This window comes from Notothenia rossii (assembly GCF_949606895.1).
Source record: "Notothenia rossii genome assembly, chromosome: 4".
Lineage (NCBI taxonomy): Eukaryota > Metazoa > Chordata > Actinopteri > Perciformes > Nototheniidae > Notothenia > Notothenia rossii.
The window spans coordinates 93484778-93508913 of record NC_136902.1 but is presented as its reverse complement, the minus strand read 5'-3'; the positions used below and the strand labels follow the sequence as shown (position 1 = coordinate 93508913).

General features: G+C 39.1%; 1 protein-coding gene across 3 annotated transcripts; it reads right to left on the bottom strand.

Moving 5' to 3' along the window:
• Window positions 1–405: 405 nt before the first annotated feature.
• Window positions 406–19649, bottom strand: LOC307037531 (uncharacterized protein). Of its 3 annotated transcripts, XM_079678483.1 has the most exons (4): window positions 19114–19649; window positions 18425–18490; window positions 2137–3040; window positions 406–2052 (listed from the first exon to the last, which is right to left on the bottom strand). In XM_079678483.1, exons 2-4 carry the CDS (start codon window positions 18455–18457, stop codon window positions 1967–1969), a joined length of 1023 nt encoding a protein of 340 aa, XP_079534609.1. In that variant the 5' UTR covers window positions 18458–18490; window positions 19114–19649; the 3' UTR covers window positions 406–1966. The 3 variants fall into 3 exon arrangements, with proteins under 3 accessions (XP_079534609.1, XP_079534608.1, XP_079534607.1); XM_079678482.1 differs by having other exon boundaries at window positions 406–3040; XM_079678481.1 differs by lacking the exons at window positions 406–2052; window positions 2137–3040 and adding an exon at window positions 5236–7502 and having other exon boundaries at window positions 19114–19619.
• Between the last annotated feature and the right edge of the window lie 4487 nt (window positions 19650–24136).

The following is a 24136-nucleotide window of genomic DNA, read 5'->3' as shown; positions in this document are numbered from 1 at the left end:
GTACTTGATAGCTTCTTCCTATCTCTCTTTTTCTTTCTCTTTCTAACTCTGTTATCAGTCTTTCTTCTATGTCTTTTCACTATAATGAGTGATTCTGATCTGAATCTGAAAAGCTCTAGCACGGAGCTTGAACCGGAGTTGCGTTGGTGTGAATGAGGTATAGGAGGAGGTTTGAAACACGGCATAGTAAAACATTTCTTCATAGTTCAATAAACGACAAGAAAGTCCCCTCAGATGTTAAGACCTTTACAGATACATGCAGCTAAATAAATAACATTTTAACAGGTTAAGAAACACAAGGAGGTAAAAGGTATGATAACAAATTAAATAGTGTTACGTTTCCTCCTAAACTAGGGGTACAAAGGGAAGTAACAGTATAAAAATAACCGAGAGAGAGGAAACTGATTAGGCAAAATTAGTAGATAATGTTTATTTTTTTTGAAAAGGAAGAAGGCTCACCAGCCAATTTACAAAACAAACTTAAGATGAACTGAGAACAACTTTATCCTAAAAGAAAGTGACTGAAGTACTCAATGCACAAAGATAAACAGTAGCACATTTCGTAACAATGAACAAGTGAAACTAACAGGTCTCACGGCCCGTCTACACAGCATCGTTAAAAAAATATTTTCACGCTTCTGCCCATTCACTTTGAATGGGGTGACGTCACTTTGCCTCGTTTTTCACCGAACTGCATTGTGGGGAAGCAAAGCGAAGATTTCCAGGATTTCCAGGATTCAAAAGTTGAGCAATGTTCAACTTTTGAAAGCGTCAGCCAATCAAATCCCGTTTATGCAAATCTGACAGTACAAGCACTAGCCAATCAAACCACGTGTAAGCTGGGAGAAACATACCGCAGTTCATTTCCTCATATTCCAAACGAGAAATTACGGTAGCAAATCACCCGGTTCTTTACAACCAGAACTATTTACCGGGATACAAACCGGAGGAACCAGGCATGGAGGGAGGTGGCAGAGACAGTGGGTGATATATAGCTCACATAAAATCCCCGGGGTTTTTTGCTTTGTATGTCGGGGGCGGGAGATTTATGTGATTGGTTGTTGGTCGCAAAAAATCCCCAAGCTTTGAGACACGCCCACCTCCAAGATTTTCAAGATTTTTGTAATGCTGCTGTGTGGACGGGCCGTCACACAGAGACACCACACCACACATGCTGGACACATCACACAAGCAGCCCAGAGGAGGATTATGAAAACAAAATTATGATTTATCTCAGAAAGATAAGACACAAGACAAGTGAATAGATGCAACAATATAAAACCCTATAACATAAAGTGAACATATAGGTACAACATAAATACAAATACAAATGAATAGTAATAAAAACGACATTATTCTAAAAAAGGTTAAACGATTTAAATATAAAGAAACCAACGTAAAAATAAATGTTGCTATTGAAACTGTTAAATAACTAATATAAGATAAAAACCTTCCTGAATCATAAATGAAACAATATAAAAGTAGATAAATAATAAAGACTAAAAGACCATTTAAAGTGGGGAGATTGCTAATAAAAAGCTAATCTAAAGAGATGTGTCTTTAGCTGGCATTTAAAAATGTCAACTGAGCCTCTCTGATATTTCCTGGTGTTCCACAGTTTGGGAGCGTAGTGGATAAAAGCCTCACCCATTTTATTTTGGAGGACTTTAGGAATATTTAAAAGGCTGAAGAGGACCTCAGGGCTTGTCCAGGGACATCAAACGAGACTAACAGACTTAAATTCACAGAGTCAGTCAGACTTCAATTCAGAAAGACTCTTCAAATATAATAATACAGCTCTCAGGACATCAGGAGGAGGAAACAGCTAGCTTGGCTCTCATAGTTGTTCAAAACTATGCAGTGTGGATTCGCTCGTGGAGCTTAATGTGAGAACTTTGAGAATACGTTTTCCCACACTCTTCACACCAGTACGGTTTTTCTCCAATGTGAATACGATGATGTTTTTTTAGATTACCTGATTCCCTGAATTTTTTTCCTCACAGCTGTACGGTTTTTCTCCGGTATGAATGCGTTGATGTTTTCGGAGATCACCTGATTCCCTGAAAGTTTTCCCACACTCTTCACAACTGTACGGTTTTTCTCCAGTGTGAATACGTTGATGTTTTTTTAGATTACCTGATTCCCTGAATGTTTTCCCACACAACTCACAGCTGTACGTTTTTTCTCCTGTGTGAATACGTTGATGTTTTTGGAGACCACTTGATGCAGTAAAAGTTTTTCCACACTCTTCACAACTGTAAGGTTTTTCTCCAGTGTGAATACGTTGATGTCTATGGAGATTACTTGATGTAGTGAACATTTTCCCACACTCTTCACAGCAGTATGGTTTTTCTCCAGTATGAATACGTTGATGTTTTTGGAGAACACTTGATGTAATGAACATTTTCCCACACTCTTCACACCAGTACGGTTTTTCTCCAGTGTGAATACGTTGATGTTTTTGGAGATCACTTGATGTAGTGAACATTTTCCCACACTCTTCACACCAGTACGGTTTTTCTCCTGTGTGAATACGTCGATGTGATTCGAGAGAACCTGATATAGTGAACGTTTTCCCACACTCTTCACAGCAGTACGGTTTTTCTCCAGTGTGAATACGTTGATGTTTTTGGAGATCACTTGATGTAGTGAACGTTTTCCCACACTCTTCACAACTGTACGGTTTTTCTCCAGTGTGAATACGTGTATGTGATTTGAGTTCATTTGATGTCTTGTATGTTGTCCCACAGTCTTCACAGCTGTACGGTCTTTCTCCAGTGTGAATACGTTGATGTGCTTTGAGATGACCATATCTAGTGAATGTTGTCCCACACTCTTCGCAGCTGTACGGTTTCTGTCCAGTGTGAATACGTTGATGTTTTTTTAGATTACCTGACTCCCTGAAGGTTTTCCCACACTCTTCACAGCTGTACGGTTTTTCTCCTGTATGAATACGCAGATGGCACTTTAAATGTGCAGATGTTGTAAAGAATTTTTCACATTGCTGGCAGCTGTTACGTTTCTCTCTTCCTTTCAGTTTCTAGAACAGACGGAAAAAGAAAGAGAGAAAGTAAATCGAAAAAGCATAAATACATACAGTTAACACAATAAAAACTCACTTAATATAAACCTTGAGTTAACAAAATACAATTTTTACTAACTGTTGGTGTTTATTATATTGGTATTATATTAGATACAGTAACAGCAACATTCTAACCACAGTAAATACTAGGGATGCACCGAATATTCGGCCGCCGAAAATTGTTAAAAAGGCCGAAAAAATATCACCGAATGTCAGAGAACAGGGTTACGTTGGTAAGCTAACGTGTTGTTGTGATGACGTAATCAAAACGCGGCGACAAGCACGGCGCGCGACCATGCTCGCGGCTGGCTCACAGCCAACATGTCTGCCGCTTGGAGATATTTAAAAATATCAGAGAAAGAGGCGCGGATTGCGATTTGTAAAACGTGTTCAGCTGACATTTCTCGAGGGGTGTAACTGCAAAGACTTTCACCACTTCGGGATTACTCCACCACTTGAAATCAAAACACCCGGACAAATATACGGAGTAAGATCAAATCACAAGCACTGACAGCGAGAGACTGTTCAGCGCTGCCTTTCATGTGCTTGATAAGAAGAGGAACAGACTTATGGCTGATAAAGCAGAGAAGCTACTGTTCATTAAAAAGAACCTCCCACTTTCCCTTAATAAGTAGACAAGGCTGGCTTATCATAAGCTTATCTAGTCCTACATGTCTACTCTATACCCACTTTCCTGAACAATTTCATTGTGAGTTATAATTCACCATCTCAGGTTATCATTAGGGGGAAATGACAGCAGCACAGTTTTCAATATATTGTACTTTCGGTATCTAAATGATACTATGTTGTTTACATTGCTCATGAGGACAGACCACCTTATTTGCAGATTCTTGAAATTGTAATTTAATTTGTAATTGATTGTGGATTTTGTGTCCAGTTTTCACTTTATGTATCTTTATACAATGTTTACTACTTTGCTCATGAGGACAGACAGCCTTATTTACAGATTCTTGAAATTCATTTGTAAATAGTTACATTCATGTGGATTTATCCAATTTGCACATTTGTATGCATGCACTTATAGGTGCATTCTTTGTTGTTGAAGGCCTGACTGTGACAGTATTTATTTACACTATTTTGTTGTAGGCCTACTGGCCTAGATGTTTATGCAGTTTTAGAGCACCTTGGCTTTGTTCTGAATGCACTTTGTTGTAGTTATCCTACAGAGAAAAGAAAATGCACTTGACTTGGGATTAATGTACTGTATGCATTCAAAAGTGCTGAATAAATGTTTTATGGACCCATAATAGTGATTATTATTTAAGTTAAGTTTTGCCATAATCATTTATTTTTCCATAATCAGGCAGCTGAACAACATTGGTAAAAAAATGTATACATTATATATATATATATATATATATATATATTTCTATTAATCATTTTCGGCCTTTCGGCATTCGGTTTTCGGCCAACTGTTTCCTATTTTCGGTATCGGCCAAGAATTTCCCATTCGGTGCACCTCTAGTAAATACCAGAGGTGGGGGATTCGAGTCACATGACTTGACTCGAATCATATTTTTGTGCTTTGGGACTTGCTTGGCTAACATTGATAACATCCTCGACTTGACTTTGACTTGGTATTCATGACTTGAGACTTGACTTAGGCTTGAGATAGATGACTCGAATGGACTTTACTTTCTAAAATAAATTTTTTGCATTTGTATTGTAGGAAGCCCCTAAAGGGCAATGAAAACAAAGAGTGAGAGAAAGTAACTTGTTTGCAAGATAAAGTTACCAGTGCGCCAAGTAGGAAGTGGAATGCATAGGAAACAGATGTTTCATTGCAGACAGTTATGTTATGTTAATGTAATTATTGCAGCTTAACGAGGCTAGCAGTTTAACCCTGGATATATAATGTTTTATAAATGGAATAACAAGGCTATAAGAAAACCATGGTTGAAACACGGCATAGTAAAACATTTCTTCATAGTTCAATAAACGACAAGAAAGTCCCCTGAGGTGTTAAGACCTTTACAGATACATGCAGCTAAATATAACATTTTAACAGGTTAAGAAACACAAGGAGGTAAAAGGTATGATAATAACAAATTAAATACAGTGTTACGTTCCCTCCTAAACTCGGGGTACAAAGGGAAGTAACAAAATATAAAAATATCCGGGAGAGAGGAAACTGATTTGGCAAAATTAGTAGATGTTTATTTTTTTGAAAAGGAAGAAGGCTCACCAGCCAATTTACAAAACAAACTTAAGATGAACTGAGAACAACTTTCTCCTAAAAGAAAGTGACTGAAGTACTCAATGCACAAAGAAACTGGAGCACTTCTCCTAACAATGAACAAGTGAAACTAACAGGTCTCACACGGAGACACCACACTACACATGCTGCACACGTCACACAAGCAGCCCAAAGGAGAAGGATTATGATTTATCTTGGAAAGATAAAACACAAGACAAGTGAATAGATGCAACAATATAAAACCCTATAAAAATAAAGTTAACATATAGGTACAACAGAAATACAAATACAAATGAATAGTAATAAAAACGACATCATTCGAATACAGGTTCAACGATTTAAATATAAAGAAACCAACGTAAGAATAAATGTTGCTATTGAAACTGTTAAATAACTAATGCAAGACAAAACCCTCCCTATATCATAAATGAAACAATATAAAAGTAGGTAAATAAAGAATAAAAGACCATTTAAAGTGGGGGGTTGCTAATAAAAAGAGATGTGTCTTTAGCAGGCGTTGAAAAATGTCCACTGAGCCTCTCTGATATTTCCTGGTGTTCCACAGTTTGGGAGCGTAGTGGATAAAAGCCTGACCCATTTTATTTTGGAGGACTTTAGGAATATTTAAAAAGCTGAAGAGGACCTCAGGGCTTGTCCAGGGACATCAAACGAGACTGACTCTTCAAATATAAAAATACAGCTCTCAGGACATCAGGAAGAGGAAACAGCTAGCTTGGCTCTCATAGTTGTTCAAAACTATAAGGTGTGCATTCGCTCGTGGAGCCTAAGGTGAGAACTTTGAGAATACATTTTCCCACACTCTTCACACCAGTACGGTTTTTCTCCTGTGTGAATACTTTGATGTTTTTTTAGATTACCTGATTCCCTGAATGTTTTCCCACACTCTTCACAGCTATACGGTTTTTCTCCTGTGTGAATACGTTGATGTTTTTGGAGATCACCTGATTGAGTGAACGTTTTCCCACACTCTTCACAACTGTACGGTTTTTCTCCTGTGTGAATACGTTGATGTGTCTGGAGAGCACCTGATGTGGTGAACGTTTTCACACATTCTTCACAGCAGTACGGTTTTTCTCCAGTATGAACACGTTGATGTTTTTGGAGATCACTTGATGAAGTGAATGTTTTCCCACACTCTTCACACCAGTACGGTTTTTCTCCTGTGTGAATACGATGATGTTTTTTTAGATTACCCGATTCCCTGAATGTTTTCCCACACTCTTCACAACTGTACGGTTTTTCTCCAGTATGAATACGTTGATGTTTTCGGAGATCACCTGATTGAGTGAATGTTGTCCCACACTCTTCACAGCTGTACGGTTTTTCTCCAGTATGAATACGTTGATGTGTTTTTAGATTACCTGATTCCCTGAATGTTTTCCCACACTCTTCACAACTGTACGGTTTTTCTCCAGTGTGAATACGTATATGTTTTTTTAGATTACCCGATTCCTTGAATGTCTTCCCACACAACTCACAGCTGTACGGTTTTTCTCCTGTATGAATACGTTGATGTTTTTTGAGATCGCCAGATGCAGTGAACGTTTTCCCACACTCTTCACACCAGTACGGTTTTTCTCCTGTGTGAATACGTTGATGTTTTTTGAGATCACCTGATGCAGTGAACGTTTTCCCACACCCTTCACACCAGTACGGTTTTTCTCCTGTGTGAATACGTTGATGTTTTTGGAGAACACCTGATTGAGTGAACGTTTTCCCACACTCTTCACACCAGTACGGTTTTTCTCCTGTGTGAATACGTTGATGTTTTTTGAGATCACCTGATGCAGTGAACGTTTTCCCACACTCTTCACACCAGTACGGTTTTTCTCCTGTGTGAATACGTTGATGTTTTTGGAGAACACCTGATTGAGTGAACGTTTTCCCACACTCTTTACACCAGTACGGTTTTTCTCCTGTGTGAATACGTGTATGTGATTTGAGTTCATTTGAAGTCTTGAACGTTGTCCCACAGTCTTCACAGCTGTACGGTCTTTCTCCAGTGTGAATACGTTGATGTGCTTTGAGATTACCAGATTTAGTGAATGTTGTCCCACACTCTTCGCAGCTGTACGTTTTTTCTCCTGTATGAATACGCAGGTGGCCCTTTAAATGTGCTGATGTTGTAAAGGATTTTTCACATTGCTGACAGCTGTGACGTCTCTCTCTTCCTTTCAGTTTCTAGAACAGACGGACAAAGAAAGAAAGAAAGTAAATCTAAAAAGCATAAATACATACAGTTAACACAATAAAAACTCACTTAATATGAACCTTGAGTTAACAAAATACTAGTTTTACTAACCGTTTGTGTTTATTACATTTGTATTATATTAGATACAGTAACAGCAACATTCTAACCACAGTAAATACCAGAGGTGGGGGATTCGAGTCACATGACTTGACTCGAATCACATATTTGTGTGCTTTGGGACTTGCTTGACTAACATTGATAACATCCTCGACTTGACTTTGACTTGGTATTCATGACTTGAGACTTGACTTAGGCTTGAGACAGACGACTCGAAAGGACTTTACTTTCTAAAATAAAATATGTGCATTTGTATTGTAGGAAGCCCCTAAAGGGCAATGAAAACAAAGAGTCAGAGAAAGTAACTTGTTTGCAGGAGAAAGTTACCAGTGTGCCAAGTAGGAAGTGGAGTGCATAGGAGACAGACGTTTCATTGCAGATTGTTATGTTTGTGGGGAAATGGCAGTGCATACATTATTTGAGATATTTTTCGATGTCGGACTTCATTTTAGGGACATTTCGGCCAGGAGAGCTATTTGTTTAAGCAACGGATCGGCAAAACAGGAGAGTCTGTGAACCAGTCTGCCTTGATCTATGAATTTGTGTCCGTGACTCTCACAGTATCTGCTGCCCACAGCTGTTTTATAGAAGGAAAACCTCCTTCACTTCATGAAATATCTGCAGCACCAGGAGGCAGTAACGTGTAACTCAGCAGAATCTGAGAAGAGCAGCACCAGCTGCAAAGAGCTGTGCCTTTTACTTCACTGTGTTTACCTTCACTAGAACAGATCAATAGCGATTGCAGGCTGCTACGTTTTAACAACACACGCCTCTACACACACATATCGTACTGCCTGATTATTCCCAATATTACCTGTTTTATGATTTCAGAGCCCCACTCTCCATTGTTGCTAATGTTGAAAATAAAACTCTACTTTTCATAACCACCGTCTTTTAATTGATTTAAATGTGGAAACTAGGGTTATTCATCAGGATTTCGTATGACTTGACTTGCTTGACTCTCACCCCAGTAACTTGAGACTTGCACATGTATGACTTACTCCCACCTCTGGTATATACAGGAGACAGAGGGAGATGGCATCCTGTCACTGCGGGTCTCAGTATGCTCCGTTAGTCTTGTGTTTTGTTTTTTTGGTCAAATTATTGTCTAAACTGTGTTGTGTCTGTACGAAACGTCATTTTGAGAGCACAACATCTGCAAGCAACAGTTGGCGCGTTCACACCGGAGTACTTTTCCCACAACAGTTCATCAGAATTACGATATATTTGCGTTGGAAAAGCAGTTTCCAACGCGAAAATGTACGACTGTATTTCGGTAAAGTTAGAGGCCATGGGAATCGTCCACAGCGCTAAGTCGTGCCGGGACAAAATAAAGAAACTGAAGCAGGACTACAAAAAAATAAAAGACCACAACAACAAGAGTGGTAACGGTCGGAAGACCAGCAAGTGGTACGATCGCTTGGATGCCCTGCTCGGCCACAGACCCTCATTCTCCGGCACAGCTTCGACGATCAATTCTGGCGCGATGAGGTGGGAGGCTGAAATGGCGGTTGAATTGCCCAACGACGACGACGAATTTGGTCAAATATACTACATGCACTGCACTGTTTTAATCTGCACAATACTGGTCATATATGTACTTTTATTTGCTCGGTAGATTGAGCTAGCCATTCTAGGCTGAATTGGCTAACAGCTAGCTAGCTATTCTCGGCCGCTATGAAAACGTTTTGACTTGTGAATACGTGTGCAATGTTCTGTAATTTGCTTCACTAACTCATGGCACTAATCGAAGGTAAAATATACTACATGCACTTTACTGTTTTAATCTGCACAATACTGGTCTCAGATTAGGGGTGTAACGATAACCGATAACCTTTTTTTTACGAGTGGGAAAAAAGTCTGTCATTCAGGGCAGTATCCACTACACTATATATAATCCAGGGGGCGGTATTGCGCCTAAAAGCTGTTTGCCAGCCGCCCTTAAACAACAAATGAAGAACAAGAAAACACAACAAAACTAACAAAATGTGTTAGTATGGCGGGTTCAGATAACACACAGGAGCTAGAAGAACCACCTGCTTCTTTTAAATCAGCTGTGTGGGAACATTTCGGGTGGTGGATCGGACGAGGACGGTGTGGCTGTGTTGTTCGACAGCGATGAGGTATACTAATGGTAACACACGCCAAACATGCTAAATCATATTAGAAGGGATTACCCAGATTTGGCAATCACCGGAACCCGGCAAAATACAGCAGCAGTTCAACAGCTTCTCCCCGCTGTTTTTAAGAAGCCAATACACGTGAAAGCCGAGAGACCAAAATAAATAACGGAAGCTTTTGGCATATGTTTTTCAACTGCTATGCACCCTTATGCAATAGTGGAGGACCCCAGCTTTTATTGATTGTGATTGAAACACTATCTTATTATTTATTTTGTAATATTTTCAAGACATTCTTTTTAGTTTTACAGTTTATTGAACCTTTTTGTTTGACATCAGCCATTATAGGTAATCTGGGCATATGAGTGTGTGTGGTACTGTTTGTTTTTAACAATGTAATACTGTTAATTATTCTAAATGTTAAGAGTTCCTTATTTTTTAAACTGAAACTTGCAATACTATTCCAAATAAATAACAACAAACATGGAATTATACATTTGGGATTTTTTTTTGCTTTTTCTTGATGTACCGAACCGTGACCCCCAAACCGAGGTACATACCGAACCGTGAATGCTGTGAACCGTTACACCTAGTGCTGTGTACCTGGACTCACATTCAGGTTCAGGTCCGGACTCAAGTCCAGAGGTTCAGGTTCAGGTCCGGACTTATAAGTCCGGACTTGTGTCAAGTTGTGTGAGTAACTAAAGTGAATTTATTGTGAGCTAATTATCAATTGAAAATAAACTCATAATCAACTCAAATTCAAACTCGTCAGGTTTATTGTGCCCCCTTCCAACTTGTGTCTACACCATGTCTTTTCTAGAACTCTACATGTGTTACTAACTACACAACACAACTACATACATAGTGATGTACATACAAGACTCAATATGCAAGAGTACAAGTCTATGTGTTCTTGTTCAAGAACAACAGCATATTGACATTGTCTGGGTGAAGTGTTGCTCTTTCGGCAGACTCTATATAACCATACATACAAAGGAGTTAGCTTAGCTACACTACCATATATGGCAACCAGCATCCCACGCTGTCAGTGTCCACTATGTCTAAGCCAGCTTCCCTTGACGTCACACAGATCTCGCGAGCAGTTGCGATATTTTGCGAGACTTCGTGAGTTCAGTAATGGCCGCCATATCAGAAGCCAAAACAATGTTTTTCGTCTTTTCTCAGCGCAAATTTCTCGATCTATGGAAGGTTTTAGATTGTTTAGAACAAAAAGGAGAATATACGTAAGTACCGGTTCCCGACGTTCCGGTTTTAACCGGACTTGAACCGAAACTTTTTACAAGTCCAGTACCGGTTCGGCGTACCGGTACGCAGCACTAGTTACACCCCTATCTCAGATGTACTTTTATTTGCTCGGTAGATCGAGTTAGCAATGCTAATCTGAATTGGGTAACACTGTTAGCAGGCCGGAACCGAGCAAGCTAATAACATCTAGCTAGCTCGCTAGCTATTCTCGGCCGCTATGAAAACGTTTTGACTTGTTAATAAGTGTGCAATGTTCTGTAATTTGCTTCACTAACTCATGGCACTAACCGTGTGTTTCAGGCGACGAGGTGTTTCCCATTGGATTGGAAACTAGTGAGCTTTCCCCTCCGGAAATCATCTCCCTTTCCAACCAAACGCAAAGGTACATATAAACACACTGTAACTACTCTGGCCTTGAAAGGAGGTTACGCATCGAACTGATGTCCACTAATCACGTTTATTTATTTCTTGGTACAATTATGAAACACCGTGATCATATATCGTTTACACTTTTCGTGCCCTTTTCACTCTCTCACACAAACGTGAACATCCGGGGTTAGAGGTCACATGACTTCCGGTAAGAAAACTCGTAATAATTTTTTGACCAAATAAAACAAAGTTCAAGCATACATCAAGCAAAAAACAATAAAAAAGGGCACTTTGAGCATCAGCTATTTGATCCTTTCTTATACTTTAAACCTGCATTGTGTATACTGTCCCTGCCTATACCATGTCCAATGTTGTCTCTGTTGACAACCGACTGGTAAACACATTCCTAGTATGTTGTAAAACTACTTGGCGATTAAACTGATCTCGTATCTTGCTTATATCTCCTCTTAGGAAAGCGGGCACGGGATGACAGCTTCCCTGACACTATCATGGTGATGGATGACCTGCGTGCCATGGTCAGCAAGGACAATGAGGACCGGCATGCCATGGCCAACAAGGAGATGCACGACGAACTGCTGCTGCATTCACACAAGGCCCAGGAATTGTAGGACCAGCTGCTCATGGTGATTGCGCGCTGACTCGGAGGCGCGCCAGGTGGAGGTGCGCCAGATGGAGGTGCGCCAGATGGAGCAACAAAATACCTTTCAGGCTGGGCTTCTGGGAGTGCTAAGTGAGCTGGTTAAATCCAACAGGCCTTCAATTAAAAAGAAAAGAAAAATGTGTCGTCGTTGATAAACTATACAATGACTTGTTGGGAGGCCTGTGGCGCAGTGGTTGGGTGCATTGGTGTTCGGATCAGGGGAGCACAGGTTCAAACCCCACTGCAGTCAGCATGTTGTTGTGTCCCTGGGCAAGACACTTCACCCCAAATTGCCTATATCTGGGACAGTCAATTGTGTATTATTATATATACATATATATACATACATACATACATACATACATACATATTGTCTACGTTTACATTACAGGCCTCTCATCTTTTTAAGTGGTAGAACTTGCACAATTGGTGGCTGACTAAATACCTTTTTGCCCCACTGTGTGTGTGTGTGTGTGTGTATATATATATATATATATATATATATATATATATATATATATATATATATATATATATAAAATAATAATACAACATTGACTGTCCCAGATGTAGGGATAGGCTCAGCAGCAGACACACCTTAGTGCAAAGTTATGTGTCAGTATTAATAACAGTGGCATATATATATATATATATATATATATATATATATATATATATATATATATATATATATATTAGGGCCGGGACTCGATTAAAAAAATTAATCTAATTAATTAGAGGCTTTGTAATTAATTAATCGAAATTAATCGCATTTTTAATCACATAAATATTTGACCTGAGAACAGTGAGAAGCAATTTTTTTCACATGGATTTTAGTATACCATTGAATAATGACTGAACACATAAGCTTAAGCAACAAAACATTGTTTATTTTTTTCAAGGTGGTCCTTAACCAAGACCAACAGAAAAGTGCAATTTTTGCCATAAAGTGTAGCAATAGCATATTTAGGAATATAGTACATTTCAGAGATTCAGGTAGCCTATAGTAGACTTGGGCGGTATGACGGTATTACGGTATACCAGGGTATTTCGAAATCCCGTCGGTATGATTTTCAATACCGTGACGTCACAGACTGTGCGCCAAATCACAGATGCGTTTCATTCTATACACAAGTTATTGAGCCGTTTCCGCTCTACATCCTGAACTCCTCCCTTCGATGCAATGCACTTCCGTTTTGGCGGACTGGGTTTGTTTTGCTAGCTAGCTCCGTTGTGGCGACAAAGCACTGATATCGCAGAGACAAAGAGGATATAACAATTACAACATGAAGAAAAGTGGTTCGGGAACTACGTGTGCGGTAGTTGGTTGCAATCACTCGAGAAAGCACCTGAACGAGTGGTTAGATAGAGAGTGCTACGACCACAAACCAGCACCCAGCACCCAGCCATGTTGTTCATTAAATACAGATAAACACAACAAATACTGCATGCATTGTATTTTTTAATATTATATATGAATATTTTCATAGTGATGTAATTGTGTGGGCTGCTTTTATATTTTAATTTGTAATACCTGTTAGGATTAAACATGTGATCTTTCTTGTTGAAGCCATTTCTTTAGTTTCCTCTAAACAATTAATTAATTCAGTGTTATTTATGTACAGTATGAGCTTAATATGAATGATGAACTGTGTTAAAAGAAATTGTAGCACTCTAAGGAACATATGAAATGCAATAATGCAATAACAGTGCAATAATGAAATTAAATTACATCAAACTTTATTTTCACTCAAACAGTACAGGCACATATGATATATTGCACAGCATAAAGAGATCATGTAAATTGTACATTATGTAAACAACAGACAACTGTTGGCTCCTGTGGGCATGACCTAAATAAGGCAGTTTATTTTGGTTTTATGCTGGGCCACGTCGTCATGTTATCCTCCCAGTTTTGCACTGAATTCGGGTGGGGGAGAGTAACGCCATCTCCAGTCAAAGAAGTAGAATCGTGTTCCCAAGCTAGCATCACTGTTAGCATCGAAATCGCTGTGTTTACACCAGTGCCCGTCTGACTGTTTACACCGGTTTACACCGACAGACGCTGTGCAAAAGACTTCCGGCGGAAATGAAGTGCATTTGTGTAGGGTTATGGCGCTACCCGTGGTTTGTCGCGTAAACTTGTCTATTACACTGACACGGAGTTTTGACAGGGACGACATTGGTTGTAATGCACAGCACGCGCCAGCAGAGGGCAGGGGAGGGCAGTCAGTCTTTCCCGCTCTCAGAGCTCAGCACAGAGCTGAACTGAGCAAGATGGCGGCAGCATTTGCCGGCCCCGAACTCGGACAACTAGTAAAAAAGAAAACTGCCTCTGCGCCTGTTTGGGACTATTTTGGGTTTACTCGTCGCCAGTGACTTCATCCAGCACAACGAGAGACAGATGCACTTCTTTGGGAATGTTTAAGACGGGGTGAGTGAGTGTTGACATTTTTTAATCCTATGCAACTGGTTGATGGTTTTGTAGTCGAGGTCGGACTGTTTTAAAAACGAAAGCGTTTACGTGCTAAACTTTCACGCGAGTAATCCAATGAATCAAATGGAAATAAGGTTTTTAACACATGCACGGAATAATATTGCCAAACTAGTTAGTGAATATAGCAAACTTTATTCAATAAGTCAAGTATTTACTCCCGGAAAATGTTTATGTATGATGATATATTGTTAACTTAGCTCACAATGGAAACAGCGTCGGACATCTACAAACGCGTCCTGTATCCGATCTCAAAATGTGCCATTTGCACAATGTGTCATGTATGCAGCCCTTGTTTTGCACTTGCGCGCATGTCGCGGCACTTTGCGAGCGTCTACCGGCTCCGGCTGCATTTTACACCGAACATATAATATACCGTTCGAAACATCTATTTGCCGCCGAACGCCACCTCGCTCAAGTCGACCCAAGTCATACCGTCATATACCGTATACCACGGTATGATGTCAGCAAGGTATGACGGTATGAAAAAAATGATACCGCCCAAGCCTAGTAGGTAGACCTTCTGTAAACTATAACACTGTTTTTTATAGTTTTTTTAAAGTGTACTGTACCATTTAAAATAAAATAAAAAAGTTCCAGTGATTGACCTCAATCCCTCCTATTCTTCCAATATCCTGATGAAAAATAAAATCTCTCTGTTGCAAAGGCCACGGTTTGATCAACGCGAATTGGGTGTGGGTCCTTGTACTCCGAGTCGGGCTAACGTCCACGCTAGCTGCTATACGTTTTGCATTGAGGTGATACTTGAGGCTTGATATGCTGCGGTGATATGCGAATTCCTTTTTGCATAATTTGCAAACAACCGTGCTCTTATCGATGCTTCCATCCGTCCGTTTTTTTAAAACAAAATGTCCCATCCACGGGGCCAGCCAAAGCGGTCTCATCAGCTTCTTCGTTCATGTTTGACTATTGTTCACTGTGATTTGTTGTTGTCTGAAGTCATGAACGTTAGTTGGTGCTCCAGTATAATCGGTACCCCTGAAACTCATCCAGTGAGAAACGTTCCGCGGTGCAAAAATAAGTGCGATTAAAATGCGTTAATTTATGTGTAATTAATTAATCTTAATTAACGCGTTAAAGTCCCGGCCCTAATATATATATATATATACACACACATACACAACATTGACTGTCCCAGATGTAGGGATAGACTCAGCAGCAGACACACTAGGGTGCATCAAATTGCAATGCATAAATCTCAACATATCAAACTGTCTGGGGTTGCATTTTGTTCAGACACACATAAAAATAACTTTTGCAAAGTTTGGGGAAAATTCATTGAGATTTAGAGGTGGAACACAGAATGTGAAAAATATGAAAATCGGCCGTTTTGGGTGTTTTCCTAGGCAACTAAAAAAAATTCAAGAAATTGTTTTTGAGAACAACATTTATTTATTTAAAGGGCACATGTCATGCTTTTCCGGTTATTACTTCTAAAAGGGTTAAATTAATCATCTTTTTTCTCAAAGCAATGATAAACCTGTGAGTTGGATGTAGAAAAGTCAGAATCAATATAGATGTTTTTTATTTTAAAGAAAATGTAGATTGAACATGGTAAAAAACTGTAACTTATAGTGTCCGTCCAAAAGATATTTTGTACTTATAGTGAAAACTAACCTTGGATGATGGGATAGTGAATAAAAGCTTTAGGAATCCAAAGTACAACATGTACCCTGTATCAAGACTGATGCAAAACAAGTGATATTTGACCTTTTTAGACAGATTTAGCAAAAAAACCCTCTTCTGGGGTCATTTGGGTGGATTTTCCATATCTCTGGCCCCCCTTGGTCGATTTTGACATGTGACATCTCTTTCCAACCGTCAAAGCCAATGGAATCGAGGGGAACTCCCACATAGTCCTTATTTGGTAATGTGTGTGTGTTAGACTGCCGCATAGCAAAGACCGGAAGCTGCGATAACTCTGGTGGCTACCATAAGAAGCTAACTTTTCCTCTCCGATTTTTACATAAAAATGGAATTATGGATTATAAATGAAAAACATTATTACACAGACACATTATCAACCTATGGATTAACCGATTCAGCCGCTTTTTTTCTCGTTTTAATGCCATTGAACACGTCTTTTGATCAGATTGACAGCTACGGTGAGACGATCTCCCTAAAAGCTCCGTAAAGGTGCGTGTTGTGAAGTCTGTTTGCTTCCCCTGTCGCGAGTTCGGATCACTCAGTGATGATACTATATACCTAAATAATCTGTGGAACCTCAGCTTTAATCGGATATCTTGTATGTGCAGCTACGATAAGTAATAAGGGTATCTTTATCTTGAGTTCTGTGCCAAAGTCTGTTAGCATTTTTCGCTCAGGGGTCATTTAGATGCTTCTTATGAGACTTGGGTTTTGTTTTGGTTAAAATGGTTTGTATCGTCAGTTAGCTGAGATTCTTCTCGTTAATCTGGTATAACACATTAATAGGTTTTTAAATATTAAGATGCCCTGAGACACAGTGTCGTGAAAAAACTGAAACAGGGTCCCCGCCGGTGGGGACCTTGGGGCTTAACAGGTTAATATTAGTGTAGACCTTGCCCAGTTTTTTATCCCCCCTCGTGCCACATTTAACATGCTGGTAGAGTCTGGGAAGCACTACCTTTAAGTTGGCATGGTTAAAGTCCCCCGCAATGATGTGGACAGTCTCAGGATACATGCTTTGTTGACTGCTAATAGTATCATGTAGCTGACTTAGCGCCGCGCTAGCATTGGCATCTGGTGGAATATATACTGCAGTTATCAATACAACATTACAACTCCCTCGGAAAGTGTCTAGGTCGGCATTTAACTGTCATAAATTCTAGGTTCGGGGAACAGTGCTTACTCACAGTGACAATTCTCGGGTCCCGTCTAGTCTATGGGAGGTGCGGTCAGCTAGCTCGATCCAATGGAGCTTTCCTAGCTGGTTTGGTGAATCAAACCATCTGAGTCAGGTTAGTAATGCTCACATGTTTTATATCTATTACAGGGTGAATCTTAAACTGAAGCTTGACTTTAAAGCAACCCAACGGAAGTTTCATGTAAGTTTAGTTCTTTCTCTCGTAGCTCGGTCTGCAGGGGTGCTAGAGACGGGAGCACGTTGATACAACCTTCCTAGCCGGAGATATAGCCGCATTTTACAATAAACTTCCGCTGGGTTGCTTAAAAACAAGTATTGCAAATCAAATCGCAATATCTGTGGAGAAAAATCGCAATTAGATTATTTCCCCAAACCATGCCGCCCTACTTTACACCTGTGATTGTGTCTATTCTGCAGTACTGCAAAGCTACCTGGTAAGTGTTTGTCAACAGCTTTAAAATCAAAACTTCTCCACCTGTTAAAAATCCGCTCAAATATTGTTGGTCCACCCTGTCAGAGACTTCCTGAATGAGCAGACCATAATAACCTGAAAGGCTGTCCAACAACATCATCTGGGACCCAAAGCATGCTCTGAACAGAGAATATGAACTGCTACCATCTAATGGAGATTCAATAAAGTCAGACTGAAGCCTCCTTTGTGCTCCAGTCAGTCCTCTCAGTAAATACAGAGCTGAATCCAGATCAGATGCACGCTGAAGGCTCTTTGAGCAGGTTTTCTCTCACTGATCCTGCTGTTATGTTACATGTTTGTTGTTCATGTATTGTGTCTTGATATTTGTTTATGTTGATGTTACACATGGAGCTGCTGTTACACTATGCATGTCACATTTCAGACTTAATCTGACCAATAAAGTGTTATCGTGTCGTATGTACAACAACGTTCTAACCTATATCTGACCATATTGTGTATTCATATTGTATTTTCTAAACAGGTTGTGATCTTTCATTTGGGGATAACAGTGTTAGGAATATATTGTGATGAAGTGCACACTGACCTGAGCTCCAGGGGTCTTTTTATTCTCCTCCATGCTGCTCTCAGTGCTCCTTCTCAGGCTGTGTCTCTGAAATAATCAACACAAATACAGCTGACACAAAACAAGACAACTCAATACAACCGACAGACACAACTAAACAAATCTACAGCTACTTCGTAGGGTCATAGCAGAGGTGAGAAGTAACTAAGTACATTTAATCAAGAACTGTACTTACGTACCATTTAGAGGTACTTTTACTTTACTCGAGTATTTCTATTTAAATGCTACTTTGTACATTTAGAACAGTTCAGAGATAAATGGTACTTTTACTCCACTACATGCATTTAATACAATTAGTTACTTTACAGATCTGGATGAATGATGTGAAATATAATCAAGTGTTAAATAAGACTAGTTCCACCTGGAGTAAATTCACAAGCTACCCTGCAGCTTTTACACACACACACACACACACACACACACACACACACACACACACACACACACACACACACACACACACACACACACACACACACACACACACACACACACACACACACACACACACACACACACACACACACACACACACACACACACACACACACACACACACACACACACACACACACACACACACACACACACACACACACACACACACACACACACACACACACACACACACACACACACACACACGTTACCTCTCTCTCCTCTTCGTCCTGGTTCCTTAGTCTTTCGTCTCCTTGATAAAACACTGCCGTTAAAACACACGAATCTCCCTTTAATGCCTTTACTTGTGTTTACCGATCAGCCACGTGGTATACAAAGCTACGAACAAAGAACGGGAGGCAACAAAAACACGGTTTAACGGAAAAAAGCACGGATAAATCACCCTCCAAGGATAAACTAACTCTTTGTATGTGTTTTAAAAGTCTCTTAAACACATTACATTCGGTATAACATCTGCATCAACGTCTGTTAGCAACGTATAGCTTCTGAGGAACGGAAGCTAGAAACGAATGGCCGCAATGCATCATGGGATTAGAGATTTTCTTTTAAACATCATTTCACTGCCCCCTGTGGTGAAAACATTTAAAACACTATCGCTATTAAAATAAATAATAATTACAATATTAATAATAATAATAATAATAGATATATAAAGATGAAACGGTCAGACGGGTTTTGAAAGTTGTGGAAAATGTTTTTGTTTGTAATAATACTTCTTTATCATGATTGATCATTAAAGTGTTCTCAAAGCTGGTAAAGGTGCAGCTTGTTTGAATGACTTTGTATTCTGAGGGACATAACAAGAATTGGACAAAACAAATAATAACATCATAAAAAAAATTCATTAGGAATTACAAATAAAAATAGTTAAATAAAATAATCATGAAAGATTTAATAATCTTGGAAAAAATCATTTGTTTTTTGTGATTGAAAATACTATTATTAATATAATAGTGTTTTCAAATAACAAATATAATAAAATAAGAAGTAAAATAAGAAAATAAGAAAAAAAAAGTAAGAATAAAATAATGTAAAAACAAAAAAATAATTGAAATAAGAAAATAATAATTAAATATATCAAATAAAAAAATTATATAATTTACAATGAATTAACAAAAACTAACTTGAAAAAATATATATGAAGAAATGTTTATTTTTGACTAAAGCAAGAATGATAAAATTAAGAATTAAATACATTATTTTTTTCAACTATTGTTATTTTATATACATTTATTATAATATATTTATATTGAAAGCAATGCATCATGAGATTTTAGTATTTCTTTTCAACAGCAATTCACAGTATTAATAATAATAAATATGGGACTGGTATGACAGATTTTAAACATTGGGAAAAATGTTTTTGTTTCTGATAATACGTTTTTTTTATTATATATGTTTTATAATGATTGATCATGAAAGTGTTCTCAAAGCTGGTAAAGGTGCAGCTAGTCTGAATGACTTTGTATACTGCAGGGTAGCTGGTGGATTTACTCCAGGTGGAACTAAAGTCTGATTTAACACTTGATTATATTTCATATCATTCATCCACATCTGTTAAGTAACTAAAGGTATTAAATACATGTAGAGTAGTAGAAGTAAACCATGTACCTCTGAACTGTAGTGGAGTAGAAGTACAAGGTAGCTAAAGTAAAGTCCAACTTTCTCCAAATTGTACTTCCGTACAGTACTTGAGTAAATGTACTTAGTTACTTTACACCTCTTTTAAAGATACATCTAAAATGATCATAAAATCATTCAAATAGGATGTAATTGCGTTTTTGGTTTAGATATACGTATTTACTAATTATTACAAAATGATGGCTTGTCAGAAAGTGTTTCTAATCACCCACAAAAATGTGACTTGCTTTTTTGCTGAATTTGAAACTCATTAGCCTACTTACATCCAAACATTCTGTGTACCTTCCTCTCATATTCTGTTTTTAAACTAGTGAACAGAAAAGGAACTGCAAAGTTTTTTTATAGTTTTTTTACCTTAATGACCAAAATATCTTTGAGTGAGAGGAGGGAGGGACCTCTCGGAAGTAATTTACAAACAAAAGCCTTCGTCTGGTAAAAGACCCTCGATGACAGAGGAAGGTTTTGGCTTTTGATAAGAAGAGCCTTAAAGAGGGCGGGATCAGGGATTAGTCAAAGATATTCAAGACAGATTTTGAAAACAGAAAATGAACGAACATAGCTGAAGGCAAAAGATGTGAACAGATGTATCAGGAAACAGATCCTATCTCCATATCTAATGAACTCTTGAAAAGCTGGTGTTTTAAACTATAAGATCCATGACAGGGGAAAGAACCATGGGCTCCGTAAACAGAACCCAGTCTTAGAGCTCTATAGTCCACGATGAAGTGTTTTAGATATATGAAAACACAGGTGTTGTCTGACAATAAACGCACCAAAGAAAGCTGATTTAACCTTGTGAACACCATGAAATAGTGACGTTGTTTGGCACTGCTTTTGATTGAACTGTCAAATATGAAAGAGTTTACGAAATGCTTTTAGCACCTGTTAGTGGGCTTAGTATATGATAGGGGTGGCATTTGTATTGTGAAATGTGCCATATGATTTTTTTATTATTGATCTATTTTTAATAAATCACGATTATAACAGCATAGAAAAGTTGTCAGTTAGTAGGCTTGTTTGAGACGCGTTGCGGCTCGCCTCGAAAGTAGACGAGAATAGCCGATCGCAGCCGGGGAGGTCTCAAAAAGCTCACCTGAAGTCGGACAGCTTCTTCTTCTTCTTCTTCTTCTTCTTCTTCTTCTTCTTCTTCTTCTTCTTCTTCTTCTTCTTCTTCTTCTTCTTCTTCTCTCGGTTTTTTGGCGGATTGCAAACAACTTTAAGGTGTATACCGCCACCTCCGGAGTCGGCTTGACTCGGTTTGCATTTATAAAGAATGCACACATGTGTTTAATCGTTAATGTCAGATATGTACTAAGTAAATACATTTGTTCCTGCTCAAGATTGGATTCAACTTTATTGTTATTGCACAGATTACAGGTACTGAGACACCGAAATGCAGTTTAGCTTCTAACCAGGAGTGCAACAAGCAGTAAAGTGAAAAGTAATGTACACAATCTACAGAATAAAATATAGAATGAATTGAATGATGAATAAACAGTGAGGGATATGAATACACTAGATACACACAGCAGCCTGAGAGCAGTATGAACAGTGTGTATGAATACACTAGATATACACAGCAGCCTGTGAGCAGTATGAACAGTGTGTATGAATACACTAGATATACAAAGCAGCCTGTGAGCAGTATGAACAGTGTGTATGAATACACTAGATACACACAGCAGCCTGTGAGCAGTATGAATAGTGTGTATGAATACACTAGATATACACAGCAGCCTGTGAGCAGTATGAACAGTGTGTATGAATACACTAGATATACAAAGCAGCCTGTGAGCAGTATGAACAGTGTGTATGAATACACTAGATACACACAGCAGCCTGTGAGCAGTATGAACAGTGTGTATGAATACACTAGATACACACAGCAGCCTGTGAGCAGTATGAACAGTGTGTATGAATACACTAGATACACACAGCAGCCTGAGAGCAGTATGAACTGTGTATGAATACACTAGATACACACAGCAGCCTGAGAGCAGTATGAATAGTGTGTATGAATACACTAGATACACACAGCAGCCTGACAGCAGTATGAACAGTGTGTATGAATACACTAGATACACAAAGCAGCCTGTGAGCAGTATGAACAGTGTGTATGAATACACTAGATACACACAGCAGCCTGTGAGCAGTATAAACAGTGTGTATGAATACACAAGATACACACAGCAGCCTGAGAGCAGTATGAACAGTGTGTATGAATACACTAGATACACACAGCAGCTTGAGAGCAGTATGAACAGTGTGTATGAATACACTAGATACACACAGCAGCCTGAGAGCAGTATGAATAGTGTGTATGAATACACTAGATACACACAGCAGCCTGAGAGCAGTATGAATAGTGTGTATGAATACACTAGATACACACAGCAGCCTGTGAGCAGTATCAACAGTGTGTATGAATACACTAGATACACACAGCCGCCTGTGAGCAGTATGAACAGTGTGTATGAATACACTAGATACACACAGCAGCCTGTGAGCAGTATGAACAGTGTGTATGAATACACTAGATACACACAGCCGCCTGTGAGCAGTATGAACAGTGTGTATGAATACACTAGATACACACAGCAGCCTGTGAGCAGTATCAACAGTGTGTATGAATACACTAGATACACACAGCAGCCTGTGAGCAGTATGAACAGTGTGTATGAATACACTAGATACACACAGCAGCCTGTGAGCAGTATCAACAGTGTGTATGAATACACTAGATATACACAGCAGCCTGTGAGCAGTATGAACAGTGTGTATGAATACACTAGATATACACAGCAGCCTGAGAGCAGTATCAACAGTGTGTATGAATACACTAGATACACACAGCAGCCTGTGAGCAGTATGAACAGTGTGTATGAATACACTAGATACACACAGCAGCCTGAGAGCAGTATGAACAGTGTGTATGAATACACTAGATACACACAGCAGCCTGTGAGCAGTATGAACAGTGTGTATGAATACACTAGATACACACAGCAGCCTGTGAGCAGTATGAACAGTGTGTATGAATACACTAGATACACACAGCAGCCTGTGAGCAGTATGAACAGTGTGTATGAATATGTTAAGATATATAAAGTATGAAAACGGTAAGCAGTGCAAGTATAGTATAACATTAACATACATAGATATTAATTTCATGATGATAAACATTGTGGAACAATGATGAAAAATGTGAATGGAAGGGGCGACGTAAAACTGACACAAAACAACAACAAACTTTTGCCGAGCCAATTGGAGAGCTTCATCAGCAGCACGTTGTAAAACCCACCAATGAGCGCTCAGCTCGAGATACCAGCGAGTCGTTTCCCATCAAGCATTTCGCTTCCGCAGCACGTGGAGAGGAACTGCGCCGCCTCGCCGCGCCTCGCTCTCAAGGCTGCGGGCGTCTTTGTCCCGTGAGATTTCAACTTCTCATGTAGGCGAGCCTCCAGAGCAAGTCGGACAAAATGACTAACCATCATGCAACGCACTAGCAAGACGTTGATCGCAACTGCGCAGGTCTGCGCAGGTCTCGCTTGTCTCAAACAAGCCGAGTAACAA